Source organism: Channa argus, chromosome 5 (assembly GCF_033026475.1).
Source record: "Channa argus isolate prfri chromosome 5, Channa argus male v1.0, whole genome shotgun sequence".
In the NCBI taxonomy this organism is placed as follows: domain Eukaryota; kingdom Metazoa; phylum Chordata; class Actinopteri; order Anabantiformes; family Channidae; genus Channa; species Channa argus.
The window spans coordinates 13,855,340-13,871,850 of record NC_090201.1 but is presented as its reverse complement, the minus strand read 5'-3'; the positions used below and the strand labels follow the sequence as shown (position 1 = coordinate 13,871,850).

At 39.0% G+C, this 16,511-nt stretch overlaps 1 protein-coding gene across 2 annotated transcripts; it reads left to right on the top strand.

Annotated features, from left to right (window-relative positions):
* The first annotated feature begins 5,235 nt into the window (after positions 1–5,235).
* gata2b (GATA binding protein 2b) lies at positions 5,236–13,565 on the top strand. 2 transcript variants are annotated; one of them, XM_067505582.1, is made up of 6 exons: positions 5,236–5,391; positions 5,670–6,089; positions 6,682–7,275; positions 8,883–9,028; positions 11,404–11,529; positions 12,543–13,565. In XM_067505582.1, exons 2-6 carry the CDS (start codon positions 5,864–5,866, stop codon positions 12,825–12,827), a joined length of 1,377 nt encoding a protein of 458 aa, XP_067361683.1. In that variant the 5' UTR covers positions 5,236–5,391; positions 5,670–5,863; the 3' UTR covers positions 12,828–13,565. The 2 variants fall into 2 exon arrangements, with proteins under 2 accessions (XP_067361683.1, XP_067361684.1); XM_067505583.1 differs by having other exon boundaries at positions 5,248–5,391; positions 5,853–6,089.
* Positions 13,566–16,511: the final 2,946 nt, after the last annotated feature.

The following is a 16,511-nucleotide window of genomic DNA, read 5'->3' as shown; positions in this document are numbered from 1 at the left end:
TAGCCCCCAAGACTAATGTGGCTTCTCTGTGTTGTTTTTACAATCAAGGAACACTAGAAACATGAGCCAGTGCAGTAAACATATGAATGCCCAAAAGTTATGTTGTTATCTAAAATGTATTTTATAATTCAATATTTGGATTAGTGTGGCGAGGAGTGCCATCAAACATGCTGTTCCAAAACCTAAGATCTGGTGACCATGGTCATCATTATCGACATAATTCACATACATCAAATCTGCATCTCTATTATAATTTTTTTCTCTTTGATTCAGTGCTGTCATTTAACACGTCACATGTCTGTATGATGTCTGGAATAAAAACCTTAAAAATAATTTTTGAACATCTTCTGTCTTTAAGAGACTGACTTTACTCACATCAGTGCCAAAACTGCATTGTTAATGTAAAATTGGTTATAATATTATATAAAATATTATATTATATAGACTTACTGGACTTTTTATTAGGTACAGCTGTACAATCTGATGTAATCTAATAGAAGAATAGAATAGAGTTTCAACTTAAGTCTTTCTCAGTTTTTAAGTTTCTGAAACTGTCAGAAAGGTGATAATTTTATTATATGTTTATTTATTAGTGGGTTGTGAGGTTGTACTGGAGTGGATTAGTGCAATTTAGGAAGAGGTGGTTCTAATGTTTTGGCTACCCTATTTAAGTGAATATATAGATAGATAGATAGATAGATAGATACACACACACACACACACACACACACACACATACACACATACACACTGGGGGCTGTGACCTCCAAACTGGGAGAGTGGCTACAGCCGATTCCAGGAGCAACATTTGAAATCTCTGTCCAGAAGTGTGTGTCCTAGGAACAGCTAAGATACTCACGTCTAGTGGAGGACCTGAGCTTGAAGGAAGGACCGTCCGTAGCTCCTCTCCACTAGGTGTCACTGTCTACTTGTTTATACAATCAGGGTCTTAACCTTAGAATTCTACTGAAGTGTCCACAGAGTTTTAAACATCATTTTACTGGCTTTATTAGTCTGACGGGTGACCCCTCTGTGTCAGTAGCTGTAAAATAAAATATTTATTAATATTAGGGTATGAAAAGACCCAATGGATTAGATTCAATTGCATTAAAACTATTTAAATTACATTTTTAAAAGTACATTTTAATAAATTGAATGTAAACTCATATTATTATTATTCTTATTATCATTATTATTATATTACATTTTCAGAAAATATAAAACAAAATCAATTTAATTTAAGTAGAAATGACATTCGTAATTACCAATTACATTGGTAATTTTGATTAAAAAAAACGTTTGTCCTCCAGGTTATTTTGACATAGTGAGCCACATCCCCTGGTGCTAAAATTGTTAAAGAGTAACCGTTAGACCAAAAAGTATTATAAAAGCATATAATTGATAAGAAGAGTCTAATCGGCCTAATAGATAGTTTTGTCTCTGGGATGAAGAGAAAGTGCTATTTTGCTTAAGGTTAATAAAAGAGATTAATATTGATAATATAAGTGTAACAGAATTTCTATAGAAACGTTAGGATTATAGGACATACAGCCAAGGAAAATCACAGTATAACTCATTCCTTATGAGAATATCATAGAAAAATTCAGGGCAGTTTGTTGTCTGCTGTGGGAGATCTGCATCTATCAAAGCAGGTCAGCAGAGGTCATCACACTGGTTTAACTAGATAAAATGAAAAAAACGAGAACTGCTCTGTCACTGTAGGAGAAAGGAGGAGCACTCCTGGCTGGCTTGACTGTATGTTTGACCTTTTCGGGAAGGAGAACTAATCCTTGAATATAATAGACTGTAAGATATGGAAAATGACTGCACTGTTATCTATGTTACCCTGGAGACCATCAGCAGCACCCAGAGCTGCTGCAGCTGCCAAGTTATTAAGCATCCAGTTTGTATATATTAGAAAAATACCTTTTCTGCCATAACTGGTGACGCCACACAATTCCTAAATACCACAGCAAACAGGGTCTGCTTTATTCTCAATAATACAGAATTTATTTTATTTTATGTTTAAGATGAGTCAGCTGTTGTGCTGGGAAAAAATATGGTTTCTTATCAACAGTATATTTGTCTAATTTAGTGATATAGCTTTTCAGTGTATGGTTGTATGTCAAGACAAACCAGAAATATAAATATAATAGTATTCTTTATTTATGCTTGGGGGAAATTCTGAAATAGGAGGAATAATAATAACAAAATATGAGTGGTCTTATTATTTCTTGGAACAATGACCTAATCAGATCAACTTTTTATTATTTAAGTCATTTAAAGATCTAAAGTGCCAAATGTGTACATGTCATGTCATGTACAAAATACATGAAGTAAAATAATAATAAATACATGATAAATAAAGAAAAATAAAATAAAATGATTAATTAAATGAAATCAACCCCATCTTCTTGGCTTATGCGCTTCATGATTCAGGTAAAGCGAGGCCTGCTTGAAACCTTTTTTCAAAGGCCCACCGCCACTCGCCTTTACTATTTGCAATATGTCCAACACATGAAAATATTATTCAAATTCAAATATAATTTTCTCCCTTGGTGGAAGCGGCTGCGTTTGTTTAACTCTTATCCAGTTAAATCCCACCTAAAAGACATAAGACACTAGAACAAAGAACCGGAACCACAGATGGCTCACGCAGATAGCCTAAAAATAATGGGAAAGCGAGCTGTATGTGCTGTCTAAATACCGAAGAAAAAACCGAATAAAACTTCGCACATGCAGTACAATAAAATTGTAAATAATACCCCCCTCCCCATCCCACTCCCATGTACCCCCTCCTCTAGCTATCTATCTACATATCTATCAATCATCCACTGCGATCTGCTCCAGTAAATGATGCCATCCCTGCATTAGATGTATTTGTTGTGTGAGTTTGAAAAGGCAGCGATAATCTGGGAGAGAGAGATAAGAAATGCCATTTATTCTGCGGCACTTTGGAGCATATTTCCCGGGCCGATCAGCCCCATTCTCCCCGACACCTCCAGCAGCTCGCTGATAACGATTAGGCTATTTATTATCTTCACAAAGAACAAAGATTAGGCAGCACCGATGAAAAATTACCCCGAGATGGGCTATAATCAGTGCGACTGGATTTCTCTTTTTCCTACACTCAGACAGACAAACGCATACGGATGTCAGGGCTCTTAACGCAGTTATTACTATTACTGTTATTATTGATATAATGTGTTAAAAGGAGCGGAATAAACCTACTACGAAGCACAGAAAAGACATAATAAAATTGTCTTTTAATTAAGCTCAATACTAATGAGCGTTTTCCCTGTCATTTCTGGTATACAGTAACATGTTTATTTATCTTTATTATTAGGTAAGACCACTTGTTTTTCTGTGGTAGTCCTATAATGAGATTCTCGGGGCTGAATCGGCCTGCGACCTCTCTCTTTCTCCAGGGCTCGTGTGAGAAAGGGAGCAGGACAAAAAAAAGCAGAGCGGATTGAATTAATGTCAAATCCTAAAATGGAACTGGATGTTCGCTGCCGATAAGGTTTTATCGCCACGCCAGATCAAAAGGGCTCACACTCAAAGCATGTGTATTTCCACATTATCATGCTGATGAGCTCTAATACTGCCACACTTGTCCCTCCGGTATGTTCTGCTTTCTTCAGTCTATACGGTAGATTTCCTCTGTATGGGAAGAATTAATGTCTCAAGATAAACGCTAGCAGTTTTTTTACACTGTAGCACGATGAAAGAAATGGATTATATTAATTATATGAGGTTCTTGTAATATGTGTTGTTTTGTCGGGTTTGAAGTTGAAGCAGTTTTCAGGTGTTAAATGTCGGTTTAGATCGATAGATAGATTTATCTTTTAGATTTATTAGCAAGTTTTAGATCACAATGACAATGAATAGTCAGATTTACGTGTTGGGCAAATTCAGTGGTTCCACTGGTGATATTTTTGTAGATAACGGTCTTAATTTGACAAATCATTATTGTTGACAATCACAGCCTATTTTATGGTTGTTATTGTGCGAGTAGTTCGCCAAAATGCAACGCACACACAAAAAGTAGAGCAGAAAATTTTAAAATCATCGCTTTCCTTTTTAAATGTAAACTGCACTTTGCTTACTGCAATATGAGATAACTACATTTGTGTTTGTTTTTATCCAAAACGACTTCTCTGAGGACATAAAAGTTGTTTAATCTAATCTAATCTAATCTAATCTAATCTAATCTAATCTAATCTAATCTAATCAAATCTAATGTAAACGCTATTGTTTGCCATGCAGTGATAGTTGCCCTGTTCTTCCAAATCACAGCAGGCTCAGTAGGATACTTGTATTATTAATGTTGCCACAGTGTAAATATCAGCTGTGCTGTCCTTCCTCGAGTTCATCCGCGGGGACTCCAGCAAACCCCGGGCAACCCCCATCTCCCTCTCTCTCCCTCTGCTTGGAAAAGTTCATGTCCTGTATCATTTTTTAAAAAACTTTACTAAGATGCACTGACGTCAGAAAACGGCGTCAGGCAGGCGGCAGTGTCGGTCGGCCGAGGCTGCATGCGGTCCCTCTCCAATTATTGTCTGTCACTCAAAGACAGAGAAAGGAAGGGGTGTGTGTGTGTGTGTTTGGGGGGGGGGGGGGGGGGGGGGGGCGTCAGTGTAACCTGAAAAGTTTAGTCCATAAACAACCAATGTATGACGTGACTTGAGGCCGAATAGTGATTAAAAACTATAAAACACAGAACCAATACACAAACAGCACAACATAAATGTTGAGTCTATTTAAATAATTACATTAATTACATGTAGAATTAAGCACAGTTTGCTCGGATGAAACTAAGTTTGATTTGAGGGATCGTGCATGTCGCATTTAATTCAAGTGTCTCAGAAGCTGCCAGCTGGTTTGAAGTAAATACAAGTAAATTAAGTAAATACAAAATTAGACGCAAGATCAAAGACATTATACATTTGCAGCGACAAATTTCACTTTCGTGTTGTTACCGTCACATTTTAAAATTGCATCTAACTGCATCTTATTAAAAAGGAATTAATATGTTATATGTAAGTCACTGTCCGACTGGACTGGTGATGAACAAAAGTCATAATATTATAGCCCTGGTTTACAAGCTACTGGACTAGAGAAATATCTCAGTCATATTCTGGTGAGGTTTATGTGGAGGTGGTGTGTAATTGGCTGAGTCAAACCTTTATTGGAGACTCCTCCCATGAGTCTGACAAGCCTGCCCCGAGCTGTCAGCCACTGTTATACGTGTTGCTTTAAGTCCCAGTGGACGGAGTTGATTCTGACAAACACCAACTAAAAACTGGAGGAAGACCTGCAGCGTCGAAAAGTGACAGGGGACATTTTTTCAAAGTGGCTGATCGCGCGTCGTGGATGAAACAAAAAAAGGTACGACATGTCCATCTTATTAAAGCTACCGAGTCCCACTCAGATTGGTATTTGTTGCAGCGCGTAGTGCGCTTGCGGATCATTGTGAATAGTGGGGTTGATAACAAAAATGCTGTTTAGAGATGATTTTTATCTTAAATTGCATCATTTCATGCACTACAGGAGCACTGGGTAGGGTACGAGCTCTCAGTTTATAAGACCGATGCTTACAAACAGATACCAGGGTCCACGACACCTTCGTCTCTACAACACTAACATCTGATGTTTGCGTCTTGCAGGTTTCCAGTATTACTCGGCTCGATCTCCCAAAGAAGAGAGGGATTTAATTCAGAGGAAGAAAAACACAGCATTAGTCTTCTAGTGTAAATGGACAGTAAATGTCCTCGTAAAGGGCAGATTTTTTAAACCATTTACTGTCCTTTCCGTGGATATTTGTTTCACTTTATTTATCGCACTACAAGGAGGCAAAGAGATGGATGTGGCTGCTGATCAGCCCCGTTGGATGCATCACCACGCCATGCTGAACGGACAACACCCGGACTCCCACCACCCCGGCCTGGGGCACAACTACATGGAGCCCACAGCTCAGCTCCTGCCTCCGGATGAGGTCGATGTTTTCTTTAATCACTTGGACTCACAAGGAAATCCGTACTACCACAACTCTGCTAGGGCCAGAGTGTCCTACAGCCAGGCGCACGGTAAGATGAAGCCACTCAGCTTTGACAAATACTGTACATGACAGAAACCCATTATAGAAAAGTTTGTGTTGCAAAGGAACATCTACCCACAATGCTACAACTTTTTTTGCCTTACAATAACAAGACAATCATATTTATCCGTTTGATCATTAGCAGTCGTTTATTAGACATCAAACGTGCATCTAGAGTACAGTTTGAAAAGTTCAAAGTGTGATTTTAAAATTGTTCAATCTGATTAACATCTTAATAAAGTAAAATAGTTTGTTTTACCATATTTTTCATCAGCCGACGGTTATTGCGAGTTTGTATTTTATAGAAACTGAGACCAATGTAAGAATATCTTCAGATTAAGACACAACTTTACACATTTGCGATCAGGAAATTTATGTTTTGAACTCTCTCTTCAGCGCAGGAAGGACATGTTTAATCTGCTTTTGATGATTTTGGCTACGTGTTTAAATCAGGCCCGTGTCTCCGGGCGAATCAACAAGTCTCAGTTATTTTCTCGTCCAAATCTGCAGAAAACACAAGACTTTCAGTGAATCAGCCAGTCGACTTCTCCTTAATAAATAGCTGTTTTTTGATTTCCCAGCACGCCTGACGGGGACTCAGGTCTGCCGGCCTCATCTCATCCACAGCCCGGGGATTTCATGGCTGGACGGAGGGAAGACCGCACTGTCTGCTCACCACCACAACGCATGGGCTGTCAGTCCTTTCAGCAAGCCCAGCCTGCACCACCCCGGCTCCGCGTCCCCCGGTGGCCTCTCAGCCGTCTATCCGTGCAGCAGCAACTCAAACACGGTCTCAGCCTCCTCCTTAACCCCGCCGTCCCACTCCAGCCCCCATCTGTACACTTTCCCCCCTACACCGCCAAAGGACGTATCACCGGACCCGGGAGCCGCGTCTTCCCCGTCCTCCACAACCAGAATGGACGAGAAGGAATCTATCAAATACCAAATATCGTTAACGGAGGGGATGAAGATGGAGGGATCCAGTCCGTTGAGGAGCAGCCTGTCCTCCATGAACGCTCAGACCCCCTCTACCCACCATCCCATACCTACGTACCCCACCTATTCTCTCCCAGCTGCACACGAATACAGCAGCAGCCTGTTTCACCCAGGCAGCCTGCTCGGAGCATCATCCAGCTTCACGCACAAGAACAAAGGCAAGACACGCTCCTGCACAGGTGAGTCTACTGGAAACACATAGCAGGCGCCCTCAAATTTACATTCGATTCAATTAATGTGGGAATTTGACTTAGAGGCTGCTTTTTCGATCTAAATCTTTTATATTTATTTATTTAGATAACATGTGTATCCGTGCTACAGAGAGTTTTATATTAACACAGCTTTACAGCTTTTGTCATGTTATGTCTTTGCATCTTTGAAATTAATGTATTTTGTTAATATTATTGTGTGTGTGTGTGTACCGTTATTGTGGGCTACACACAAACATATACAATAAAACAGACCTTTAAATTCAAGTTGTTTATTAATGGCATATAAAGCAAGTATATAAGATTATTGTTTATCCCACTTAATCAGAGGGAAAAAATAGTTATTTAAGTTTTTTTTAAAAAGCGTAAATTTTTTGGTTAATAAATGCCACTTGTTAGGAGTAGCTTCACCGTGATATATTAACCCATTTAAATTATCAGAGCTAAAAGACACATTTTACATTAAAAATGTCACTAGATTCATTTAATTTGAATCATAAATGACTCTGAACACAGACCGATTATATGTGCAGGCTGTAATCTGAGCATCATATTGTTTGTAATTTTGAAAATTAGTTTATAATAGCAATAAACAATATATAAATTATGTTTTTATCCCCCAATAGGCTGTATGGCTTCAGAGGCCTGAATCTGTACTTGACTCTTCTCTAACGCACACTTTGATAATCCTCTTTTGTTAACCGTGACTCTGTAATTATGTCTGAGCTGGCTGCAGCAGAACAGTGAGCTGGATACAGCCCAGAGGTGTGAAAGGTAGATCCACAGGCGCACAGAGCCAAAACCTCAGTATTTAGGCTAGAGTTGCTTCTCCCTTACACAAGACATTGATACATCGTCTTGATTGTTACTTGATTGCTGACCAGGAATTTGCTTCAGAGCTCCTGGGTAACCTAGACTAGCATTAAATAACTTGTCGTTAAATAAAAGCTGACGATCTAATCTAGGTGTAAATGTTTTTAACAATTATAACAATTTTTGGTTGATAGTATTTCTAGAAAATAATAAGCAATTTTATCCTAAGTTTTTTCTTTTTTAATATTCTTACTTTGCCTTTGGGGCTTTGAAGGTTCAAAAGCATTCAACTAAAATTTACCAATTTAAAGCGGTCATAAATGGCTCTGCTAATTTATAAAACTACATGACTTTCATAATCAAAGTGTTTAATAATATCAAATGGTTTAAAAAGTCGACAATTCTACTGAAAGCTATTGCTGAGGGCAAAACAAACTCTTCTCACTGCACATGTGACTCTGAAAATTTTAAAAGTATATAGTATTTATTTCTAGTCTACATTTAGTTTTTTCTCTCACAGAGAGTCTGGTACAAAGGATTTTATACAGTACATGCTTTTGATTAATAAAGGTTTTTGTGGAAAGGTTTTGTCTGGACACATGCACATACAATTACATTAGAAATGTTTATGAAGAAACATGTTTCATCCAAAACAGCTGATAAATCTGGTCTTTAGAGTTTGATCTTTGGAAACACATTTTTATTGTCATGTTACATTTGCTCAAAACTGTATCATGTCTGATGTATATGTGTATTTTCTTCAGAGGGCCGTGAGTGTGTAAACTGTGGAGCCACCTCTACACCTCTTTGGAGGCGGGACAGCACCGGACACTACCTGTGCAACGCCTGCGGGCTGTATCACAAAATGAACGGCCAGAACAGACCACTCATAAAACCCAAACGCAGGCTGGTGAGTCCCATCCACTGCACCTTCACTGAACTTGTCTGTGTGTGTGTGTTGTAAGCTGGTGATAAATAAAACAAGTGTAAGGTGGAGGGAGAAGTGGGAGCCTGTAGGCCTACAATGCCAGGAAAGTTATATTTTTGCAATCAGTTTCCAGGAATTGTGTTTCTTATTCACCTCTTGCTCCTTCAGCTCAGGCTGTTAGCAGTGTGGGACTATCTGTGTTGTTTCTTTTATCATTATTACTGCTACTTCTGATACTGTCATTGATATTGGGACCAGCACACCATTCCTCAAAACAACACTGTGCCTCACTGACATTTCATGGCTCATAATGCTGCTGCTGTGTGCCATGAGGATTCTGGAAAATTTGTAGTGCGAGGTGCTTATGCTGGTTTTTACTCTGTCATATGGGCAGCGGAGAGTCAAAGTCTAGCAGAAAGCATGTGTTTCCAAATGTGGTGAGGCTGTAGTGCTAATTTTCTCCTCTAATTAAATGATTAAAGTCCGATTGGAAAAAACATTGTGACAACGCAGAAACAGCAAACATAAACAATCATCTGGGGTCAAATGGTTTTCAAAAGGAGAGTCTGTCTCAGGGTACATGAGTTTGGAAACCCACCATGCAATGCGTTTGTTTTTTTGTTTTTTAACATCAGCATTATCCAAGCAGTCCCAACTTCTTATCACTCGACTGAGCACTTTAAATGAACAATTTAAATAAATTTCAGTTCTTCACACAGTTGATGAAGATGAAAATAAAATTTAGCGAACTGCTTTAAAGCCAGGTAAACAGAATACTAAAATTATTTACTTGCATCACCCAAAATAATCTTTTTTTGTTTTTCACATCGGCAACGCATCAGCTGGCATTAAACAGAGTCCTATAAAAATGTTTATAATACATTAGTATCTGTGCAGCCTGAATCAACTAACTGTCAGCAGCAGGTCTGTTTGTATATTGTCCTGCACCAGCTCTAATATAAAGTCAATGTTACCTGTTCATGTACTCAGAGGAGCATTAATAAGGGTTTATGGACCACGTCAGAGAGTCAGAGCGGCTAAAAATCGAGAGCAAAGGCGTTAAATGTAGATTTATTATAACGAAAGCATCATGTGTCATCGAAGAAACGTTATTTTATTGTAGTATGCACGCGCAAGACACACACGGATCAGCCACAACATTAATATCACCTGGTGTAGAATTTAACGCATGACTGACAGCAGTCAGGCGACACAGACGTCACAGCTGGCTGCAGTGCGGCTGCAGGCTGGACAGAGCGCCCATGCTGACCCCTGTTTACCACAATATTAAAACCACCAGGAGGATTTATTGCTGTGGCTTATACTTGTAAACTTACAGTGGACTGAAAAACCGAGCTTTGAAGATCTTATTGTGCGGAAGTTGTGATTATAATTAACACACATTCGTTTAAACAAAGCATTTGCTGCGAGCCTCCATTGCCACCATAAACAGACCTACATCTATTCGACACTAACCTGCAGCTGTCTTCTCCATACAAAATATACGAGCATTTATTTCAGCTTCTATAAATGCATTTACAGCCATATATCAGGCCTGGTTTCCGTGTGGCTCGGCCCGGGCTAGCAGTGCTGCAAAGCGCCTTGTGTTCAGTGGCAGCAGCCTTCCAGTTGTTTCCTATACGGATATCTGACCGGTCCAGATAAAGCAGCGGGGCCAGTGCCTGCTTCCTCCTGCGGCCTCCTAACTATAGACTCAGACCTCATTTTGAAGTGGTCAAGCTCTGCGTCCATGATAGAGAAAGTACAGTGCAGTGAAAACTTATGGAAGCTGATGAATGACACAGGAGGTTTAATGCAGAAACAGTTTTCTTAACTACCCCGTGTTCATAGAAAAGCCTTGGAAAAACTATACATATTAATTAGTCTATTTAAACAACAACTTTATGTTTATTATGTTCAAACAATTATTTAAAAAAGTGACGAGAGAATGTGCGGATTATTGTATCAATTTCCTGTAGCCTAACTCAGCTAAACTTTTGAAAATCCCAGGATGGACATCAAACTGCCATTGCTGCCCATTCATCAATTAAAACTTGTCAAAAGAAATATTCCCAATGAAACCCTGAATATCTTCATCTTTTGGATAGTTAGTCAATAAACATAACACATTTTAAAAAAAGATCTGCTAATGTTTAACATAACCCCGCCCCCCCCAAAAAAAATATTACATTTATGAGCAAAGCGAAATAGATTAATAGGATGGACTGATACTGAAAATACTGTTATTAATCATGTTTAGACTGTACAAACATTTAAATGTATTCTTAAACTGACTTTTGCTGCTCCTGCTTGTCTTGTTGACCTCTGACTGAAGCTAAGTCCATATTTTTCAACAGTCTGCCGCCAGACGAGCAGGCACCTGTTGTGCTAACTGCCAGACGACCACCACCACACTGTGGCGGCGCAATGCAAATGGAGACCCAGTGTGCAACGCCTGCGGCCTCTACTATAAACTGCATAACGTAAGTCCGATCGCCAACACTGGGTTTGTACAATCCCAGCAGGGTCAAGTAGACCGGAAGCAGGCAGGCAGGTTACACTGATTGTTGAGGGATAAGAGGCAGAAAGGAGTGAGAGGAGAAGGAGAGAGTGGGGGGTTGTTTTACTCTCAGACAGTGTTAGACTCGTTGGTGTTTTCTTTCTTTGTGCTTTATTGTTTGCATGGTAGGCGTGATCCCCATGAGAGTCACAATGATGGGACTGTTGTTGAGTGGGGCTGCCACAGAACCAGGCTCGATATCAATAACATTAACACTAAAGGCATCAAAATATACTATTGGGGCACTATAGGGAAGTGACTTTTAAAGTTTGTGATTTGACTTATTGTTATCAAATCTAGGGAAAAGACCCAATCCAACAATAGATTGACTGCACTAGAAAGTGTTGTCTGTGTAATCAGAGCCTGATGTAACTTAGAGCTCTGTGCCACAGAGTCCCTTTGTTGTCCAGGAACTATTAAAAACACATCAGTGAGCCGCACTGTTACAGTACATGTTCCTTCATTATGAGGAACAGGGGCACAGTAGATTATTTTCAATTAATTTCCCATACACCTCTTTGGTGTTCCACATACTCACGAGCCAAAAATACTTCTCAATTAATGCAAAATCTACTCCTGTTTAAATATTCTTTGCTAAAATCGGTAGAATTCTGACATAAATTAGCCCTTTTGACAAAATGTAACCATATTCACGACCTATTCAGTAGAAGCCCAAAAGTCCCTAACTTTTGGGCTATGGGCTGAGCAACCAGCAAAGTAAGAACGTGTCAAGAGACAAGTGTGATACACTCCTGATTTTTAGTTTTTTTATTGGAACCAGTGACAGTAATAGAATATAAACTACATCCAACCTTAACCTTTAAACAATTACCAAACTTTACAAAATAACTTAAGACACATGCCAGGTTTCAAGTTCATTTGTCTCCACACATTAGCCGCACCATTCACCTCCTCACATCTCCTTCTCCACAACAGGTGAACCGGCCTCTGACCATGAAAAAAGAGGGGATACAGACACGCAACAGGAAAATGTCCAACAAATCCAAAAAGTGCAAGCGGAGCAATGACAGCTACGAGGACTTTTCCAAAAGCCTGCACGACAAGAGCTCTCAGTTCAGCGCTGCCTCGCTGGCCGGACACATGTCCATGGGCCACTTGCCACCTTTCACCCACACTGGACACATGCTCCCCACGCCCACCCCGATACACCCATCATTCGGCCACCCACACCACTCCAACATGGTGACGGCCATGGGCTGAGAGGGCGAGGACATGGGATGGCACAGAGCTTTATCAGGAACCTGAGATAGTTTCATTAAAAGGGATCTCACTAAAGGCATAGTGTCCAATGTTGTCCACAGACATACAGTTTGTGAGTCTGCACCTTGATTGTCTCTTGAACGATTATCCCAATGGTATGTTGGGTAAATGATGTATTGTGGGAGGAAAGGACCTTTTGATTTCTTATCTTTAGGTACCTATTTTGATGGAAGCGGGCACACAAATAAATATAAAGATTAAAAACACAAACACAAAAATATTCATTGCACCACACACTTTTTCTCCAGTGGTACCCACTGACTGTCTGCAGTGTGGTCCAGTTTGTGCCGAACAGGTTTATATAACTGTGAATATTGTAAATGTGTGAAAGTGAAGGGGACACCCCAGACAGTGCAACCCTCTTCAAAAGGTTAAATGAAATATGCTGGATTTCTTTGCTCATGGACAATTTTTAAAAATACAAAAAAAAAAAAAACAAGCCAGAAAAAGGTTTATGAATTTTTATTTGACACTGTTTATTCTAATTATTGTAATTATAATTATTATTGTTATTCAGATAATTTATTTTCACTGTCTGTTTTCATTGACTATATCACTTGAATCATAATATGGATACTGTTATCCCACGTATGGATATATTTTTAGCTAAGACGCTTTCTCCGAGCTGGTCAACATTTATACTCATAAGAAATAAAGACATCAAGTTCATTAACCAATCTCCTTTGTCTGTCCAATAAAAGATATGTACATTTGCTAAATTCATACTGATGATTTTGTGAAAATGCTGAATTTGAGAAATGCAAGACAAACAGAGACAAACACATTGTACAGACAGTACAAACCTTCATGAAGGTACTGTTATAATTTCACAATGACACAGGCCAAAGCTAGTAACAATTATTTGATTCTCTATACTATTATAACCACCTTATTTAAAACGTATCTGCACCAGATGTTCTTTATCTGTTTTCTGTTCTTCTCTCCAGTGACAGATGGTTGTGTGAGCCATTTTATCTTCACAAAGTGTCCCACAGCCGATACTAATGTCACCACAAGGAGAACATCTACTGCCTCTGTGTTATATTCAACACTTTTACCATCCAAGCAAAGCTCCAGGGCACATGCTTGCTCTTTACTAGACATCAAAAAAAGCTGCAAATCTGGTGGCCAGTGCATACTGTTGTTAATTTAAAACATATTCCTAGCTGTGAGAACTCAAAAAATGTATTTCCCTTCCAGTAGGATTCTATACAAAGTTAAAGCTGCACCAATTGTTATTTTTTTGGGTCACATGTGCACTTGTGTGACTGTACAAAAGTTTTTTACTTGTGTCTGTGGTTTCTCTTTAACTCTACAGAGTGACTGAGTATATTTCAATTTATTGTTTTGGTCTTTGGGCTACAACTTTGCACACTTGCATACCATCTCATCATTGTTGGTGACTGCAAAAAAATAAATAAATAACTCAATAATTTAAATAAAACTCAAATTCAAAAAAATGTCACTGTGTGTTGCCTGCCCAGCCTCAAACATAATACAGATGGCAGGTGAAAACACTGGAACATTTAAGAGCCTTCTAAGGAGCTGATGGAGATAGTGATAAACGAGAGTGAATAATGGACAAACATTTTTCATGTAATCAGAAGAGACAAGTGCAAATGAATGATGACTACTATTGCTCCATGTCGGCTGGATGTGTAAAAGCACAGCCACATGCTGTGGATTATTACAGCTTTGATTAGACATGAAGTGAAACACTGCAACTTCTGAATGATGTCACCGAGTCAGAAGAACATTTCAAACAAGTTGATCAAAAATCATGTCTTTTGTCCAAACAGGGAATGTCTTGCTGCTTTTGTAAACCACACACACCTTCAACCTCCTTAGCTAAATACCTCTCCTTTCAGGTCAAGCTTTGCAGTAAATCTCAACAGTAGTAACATTGAATTCAAGTAAACCCTCTGACCCTTGTTGACATGATGCACCACTTTCTAATATACAGGTTACTTCACTGGGCAGTGGAGATTAGTGCTGTTGACAGAAACTAAGCAGGTTTTGCCATATGTTCCCACAGTTACTTAACCAGGTGCATCTGCTCATGGGATAATACTCTGAAGAAATTGACCTTCTCATTGTCTATCTGTTACATGAGGCTAATCCAACAGTGATATAAGACATTTCTTACCATCATAAGGGCTTCTCTAAACCCTTTTGCTATAACAAATGTGTATTTCACATCACTATTCAACCATTTAACATGTCCTTTTCCCAGCTGTGATTGCATTTAAGTTTTAGCTCTAAGCTATAAAAATCAAATGTTAAAAGCCTAAAATTGAGAATAAAAACATAAGAATTGATGGTGAATTACTTTGAATATAACATCTGCTTTGAGGTAAAAAGTATGTGTGTGATACTGCAGTTATGTAGACTGTGCTACTTGTCATAGTGAAACATATTGCAACAGGTGTAATGCTTGTAGATGATGTTAACATAAAATACATGCACAAAATTATGTGTGACATAATATGGAAAAGTAGAAAAAAAGACCAAGATCATCAGCGTTTCTCTTCAGATCCTTTGAAAAACAATCAGCATTAATTATTCTAGTTGTGAAGTGTTGCTGGGAGAGAAGGAGTTGCTCAGAAAGAAAAAAGGTGCCCTGAAGCTACAGCAGTGAGCCTTGAGATGGCACATAGTTGAGGTTCAGCCCAAGTTCAGCCTGCAGCCTCCACTCAAGACCTTCCTGAACTTTCACCCGGGAAGCACTTAGTCTTCGAGAGCCTCCCTCACACTTACACGTAGACCCTTTTAAAGCCGGAGAACAAGACTTTTTCCCGAAAAGAGCATATTAAAAGCAATGAAAGGGGTGAGAGTCACTTTGTGAGGTGAACCTATTCAAAGGACCTCTGTAGAGGAAGGGTTTGAGGGCTAAATCCTAAATCAGCAAGTGAGATTTATAGCTCCCACCTTTGTACAAGTGCACCCTATTGGACCATTTGTTTTTCTACCAAATTCAATTAGAGGAATCAAAAACAAGACCTGAATGAACTAAAGAGCAGAGATTTGGAAGTAAGATGTCGATAAAGGGAAAAAAGGGAAAGAAGCAGAGCTGAGTTCACTTCAAAGTCTTTATAATGATACAAACTAACTAAAGTGGGTGAAAAAACTCATGCTCCTTATGGCTGGATCCTTGGATGCAAACGTTAACGTCATGCGCATCAAAAAGCATTTAACAAACTTAAAGGTGACATTTAACCAATAATACACATTCTCTGTCGGGTTGCAAAGGTGATCCCTAAAGGTTTTACAAAAATACTGAACAAAAAGAAAAATATTGGGCATATTGCAAATATCCCTTGGGACCTGTGTACAGCAAATCATAGCAGTAATTTGGGTGGACAATCAAGTTTTGTGTTTTTTAATTTCATATTAAAAATTGTGTAACAAAGGTCTTGCTTGGCTAAGAGGGTGAAAATGCCATAAATCAGTTTTAATGCAGACTATGGTGCCAACCATTATTTTCAAACCACCGTTAGACAAACAGTATGCCAGAGGTTATGGGAGGGTGGTGGTGTGTAACAAATTTCACATTCATTTAGGGTTTCCTGTCATACAGGGGACAGCCGTGAGATATACAGGATTACCCAATAAATCGGTAGCTAA